The sequence below is a fragment of the Glycine max genome, chromosome 12 (genome assembly GCF_000004515.6).
Source record: "Glycine max cultivar Williams 82 chromosome 12, Glycine_max_v4.0, whole genome shotgun sequence".
NCBI lineage: Eukaryota > Viridiplantae > Streptophyta > Magnoliopsida > Fabales > Fabaceae > Glycine > Glycine max.
Genome location: NC_038248.2, coordinates 35,973,706 through 35,978,759, shown reverse-complemented (window position 1 = coordinate 35,978,759; position 5,054 = coordinate 35,973,706). Strand labels below are relative to the sequence as shown.

The window sequence follows — 5,054 nt, the reverse complement described above, 5'->3', positions numbered from 1 at the left end:
AGTTGAAGCTTTGAAAGTAAGCTTCCTGATCGGGAATTTTTTCTCTCCATGTTCTTGAATAAATAAAGAATTATGAGATAAATATAATTAATAAGAAATTGTTTGGATGAAATATCTTCCTCATATATAGTTATTTAGCATATACTTGCAGCAGCCATCATCAATACCAACAATTAAGCCTAAATTATTCCCTTTTAATTATTGATGTACGAATCTTAACCAACATGGCACATATATTATAAAACGCTAGACAACATACTGTCTAGGTTCTCGTTACATGTTCGTCATTTCTTATACTTTTTCTCCGTTTAGGTATATATTGACCTAACGCGTCTATACATGTTTTCATCCTCATATTTGAGATCATTTGTTTAAGGTCAATGTGTGAGAAAATGTGGGCATATGGGTCAAATTCCATTATATGTTAGAAAGAGAATATATATAAAAGGATCAACTCATTAATTCCCTTCACGCATTGTACCAATTACCAAGTAGTAGTAGTTTCAGCACAGAGAGTTCATAGTACTGTTCTAGGATTCTTTTCTACTAAATTGGTGATTCCTGTTTTGCATGTTATTTTCCATCCCCACCAATTAGTCTCCCTTTTTCTCTCACCAAAAAGAAACAAACAAAGGCCAACAGAGGAGAAAGAGAAAAAGTTAAGGGTAAAAAAGGAGGAAAAAAAATAAAGGAAGAGAGGAAAAAAAAAAGTCCTCAAAGGCAAAAGAAAAGAAAGCTTGATTTCATTCATTAATCAATGAGTGCAGGCTTTTCTCTCATAAAGTCTGGATAATAGGCCAGAGAATTTCACAAATCCAGGGACTCTCTCTAAAGAACATGAGTTTTAGGGAGTGCAATAATGTAGAAAACAAGAATCTGTGTCTTCAAACCCCAACTTTTATTGAGTGGCTCAAACCATCATCATCTTCCTCTCTAACTAGTTTAATTTCTTCATCACCTCCTTCTTATTCCTTGACTCAGCATGAACAACTTGCCCAAGAAACCATCCAGTTTTTGCCCTTCAAGGAAGATCAGCATATAAGAGTGCAAAAGGAAGGTTTTGAAGTAAAGGAAGAGAAGAAGGTGGAACAGGTGACTGTGGCTTTGCACATTGGATTGCCTAACACAGGAGGCCATGACCCTGATGATGATAATGATCATGATGCTGATGATGAGAAGAAGGTTTTCCATGTTAAGGAAGAAGAAGAACCCTTGAAGAAAGGCTTCCAGGGTAATTGTTCTTTCAATCAGGAGAGAAGATTTTGGATTCCAACTCCTGCACAGATCCTTGTTGGACCGATGCAGTTTGCTTGCTCCATATGCAGCAAGACCTTCAATAGATATAACAATATGCAGGTTAGCAATTGGTAATTCTCAACTTCTAGTGCAAAAAACAAACGATAAGATTTTCTATTAATTAACTATTTGCTCTTAAATTAACTTGTTTTTAAACTAAACACATATTTTTAACTACCAATTATGCCAGGAAGAACCTTTCAAAATAGAGAGTGGGAACTGAGAATTAAGCATCTTATTGTTGTTTGAAAAGACAATCGTGCTTGATTTTCATATAATACGCCTAACCTATCTACAGATAGCTTACACTTCAATTTCATCGCTATATAAGTATCATTAACAAAATAGAATCTAACACCACAGTTAGTTTGAAAATTAATGGAATCTTAGATTTTGTATTTGTAAGTCTTTGTAACGTTTTACAGTTTGAGATTTACAATATAATGATAATAAATAAAAGAAGTTGTGCAGATATCAGTTTTCTTCACAATCACTGCAATAAACATTCTGGTGATAGGTTTTCAAATCATTGTTATCTAGTAGTTTTTTTTTTAAAAACAGAAATTATCTAGTTATATCACATAATTCACGCAACTGTATACTATGATATCTAGTTCATAATTGGTATATATAAATGAGTACATAAGTGTGTTTCTTTCATATATGTACTGTCACTTAATTTGAATTTTTTTATTTAATTAATACCAAATCATGAAATCTAAATTCGTTACAATCAGTTTAATTTGATAGTATAACCCTCTGTCATCTATATCTTTTGTAACTACTGATGACTAATATGTGTCCAAATTAAATTAAGGGAATTAGCACTAATTCCTCAGAATTTGAATTTCTTCTTTATTCAAGCCAACCTGAACTAGGTGTTTTAACATGATGATGTTGAAGAAGAAGATAATCATCAAGAAGAAAACAAACATTTAAATGAACTTTAATGGCTATATAAACATGACTCTTAATGACGGTCTTTTTCTTTTGCTTTCTTTTTCACTTTAAGAAATTTGAGCTATGGCCTGTTGCCCCGCTATTCAACTTTTAGCAAAAGGCTCCCTTTATACCATAGGCTTTCAAAGGGAAATTGCACTTCCATATCTTCATGCTTTTATTTTCTTTTTCTTTTTATTTTTCCATGTGTTTTGTCCTTTTGGGTTGAAAACCTCGTCAGAATACAATTACCTTAGGAACTAATCGTCGGTGTTTGAGGCATGCATGCAGTATAGCACAATATCTACCTTAGCAAATTCTTCAGTATAAGAATTGCGCCTTTGTTAAAATAAAAAGAAGAAAAAAAATCTATATCATCATATATGAGAGAGAATGCACACAAATCTCCCATTCTTAAGAGGCATTATATATAGCTATTAATTAGATTACTAAAAATCACTTCATCTCGTTTCCTTTTTATTCCTTTAATTATAAAAATGAGTTATATTAACGATTAATTAAAGACAATGGACACTAGCCGCTGGTCTGAATAAAGGCCAACATTGGTAGGTTATAAGTGGATGGAAATCATTTGCTCTCCGTTTTTTGTCTTCCAAATTAAAAAGCAACATATGTGATTAGAAAGTAATATTTTCTTTTTTGATTTTTAGTTTTTTTATTTACATTTTAGTTTTTAATCAAAGAGGCAGAAAATAATATAAAGAAAACGGATATAGCTGAGTTGGATCTCACATAAGCAGGCTTAATTAAGGATTAATTAATTTGATGGCCTAATTGGAAGCAAGTTTGGGATCATTTACAAATGAACTTGTTAAACAAACTTATGTATATGAGCCGGTTAGAGTAGTCTTGTACTCTTCGTGAAATTTGTTTGGATTTTTTTTATAAGAATGTTTTTTTTATTAATGATGTCAAAGCTTAAAATGAGTACAAGATATGCCAATATAAGTCTACAGTACACTTGATATATATATTAAAACAAAAGAAGTGTGAGACAAAAAAAAAACAGCAAAAATATTTAACATATATATTCATCTTCTCTTTCATTCTACTTATATCTCATTTTTCATAATTTTTATTTTCTATCACATCATTTATTATATTTAAAGTTTTTTCTCTTCTATTCACCCACACACCCCAAATATTAAGAATTCTTTTTTTAATTACCGAATTATTGATGTAAAATATTTATTAATTTTATAAATAATTAAACTTTATAAAAAAAATCTGGTCATCATCACTTTTAATAGTATTTTATCTTTTGGCTAGAATTTTTTATTCTAACCATATTTGTTCCAGTCAAAAATTGAAAAAATATTATATGATTTAGAATTACTATATAGTCTAAGCTAATCTCCATGACATGTAGTTGAGTATTATCCATTCTTGTAAATTAAAAAATGGGGTGTAAGTTAGTCATTACTCTATTTGCTTTGCTTAATTATGATCTAAGAGAGAAGAAAAAAAAGTAAAACAAATCTGAATTAAAAATTTGCAGATGCATATGTGGGGGCACGGGTCCGAATTTAGGAAAGGACCAGACTCACTTAAAGGAACACAACCAGCAGCAATGCTAAGGCTACCATGTTACTGTTGTGCCCAGGGTTGCAAGAACAACATCAATCATCCAAGAGCAAAGCCCTTGAAGGACTTCAGAACCCTCCAAACCCACTACAAAAGAAAGCACGGTGCAAAACCATTTATGTGCCGAAAGTGTTCAAAATCCTTTGCAGTTAAAGGGGATTGGAGGACTCATGAGAAGAACTGTGGAAAGTTGTGGTATTGCACTTGTGGTTCAGATTTTAAGCACAAAAGGTCCCTTAAAGATCATATTAGATCCTTTGGAAAAGGTCACTCTCCACATCCTTCTCTTGAAGGCTTCGTCGAGGATGAGAAGGAATGTGTTACCGGTTCTGATGATGAAGATGATGTTGCTCATACATGATCATGATATGCAACATAACACTCTCTCTCTCTCTCTCTCTCTCTCTCTCTCTCTCTCTCTCTCTATATATATATATATAGCTTCCTTAAAGAGTAGTAGTACGTAACTAGTAAGTGTAGCAGATGTCAGTGCATGCATGCGCTTGTGCTCAGTAACAAAAAATTCTCGACAATTATTGAGGGATGAAAATAGGGAGCGGTTTGCTACCGAGCACTTGCAGGGTGTGATATGTGCTAGCAGGAAGAAATATGTGTGGACGAATTTTCTTTGTGGTTTATTAATATATTAATATAGCACATTATGATTACCTAGAGTGATGAAGCATCTCAATTCTTTTTCTCATGTATAGCAGCAGAACAGATGTATATCATGTTGAACTTGAAGCTTTTGCATACCTTTTCAGTGGAGAAAATTTATCCGCTTCATTACCAAAAGGTAATCCTATATCAAGACACTAGTAATGTAGATAAATCTTTTTAACACCAATTTGATAGTAATTTATTCTGTATGGATTATTAATTTAAGCTAGACTACTAGATGATTTCCCAACTTCTTCCCTAGTAGCTAGCAGATAAGGAAATAATTAAAAACTAAAAAATGTTTAAAAATAATTACCATATAAAAAATTATGTTCGACTCTGGCCATAAGACAATAAAAATATTCTAACACTCTATCTTTTTCATATATCAAATACAAAGGATTGAAAAAAATAATTTAATTAATAGTTGTGCACCCACAATTAAATACATGGTTGTTTGTAATTATTTGATAATATAAAACGGTTTTATAACATTAATGTATATTTTTTCTCTTAAAAAAACTATGTATAAAAACAGTTTTTTTATTGATTAA

General features: G+C 31.6%; 1 protein-coding gene across 1 annotated transcript; it reads left to right on the top strand.

The window, feature by feature from the left end:
• The first annotated feature begins 324 nt into the window (after positions 1 to 324).
• Positions 325 to 4,640, top strand: LOC100819306 (zinc finger protein WIP3). The gene is made up of 2 exons (XM_003539418.5): positions 325 to 1,356; positions 3,755 to 4,640. Exons 1-2 carry the CDS (start codon positions 838 to 840, stop codon positions 4,199 to 4,201), a joined length of 966 nt encoding a protein of 321 aa, XP_003539466.1. The 5' UTR covers positions 325 to 837; the 3' UTR covers positions 4,202 to 4,640.
• The last annotated feature ends 414 nt before the right edge of the window (positions 4,641 to 5,054 follow it).

Coding starts and splice junctions, on each gene's coding strand:
- LOC100819306 (XM_003539418.5), top strand. CDS start 838: ATGAGTTTTAGGGAGTGCAATAATGTAGAAAACAAGAATCTGTGTCTT. Junction 1,357..3,754: donor ATAGATATAACAATATGCAG/GTTAGCAATTGG, acceptor AAAAATTTGCAG/ATGCATATGTGGGGGCACGG.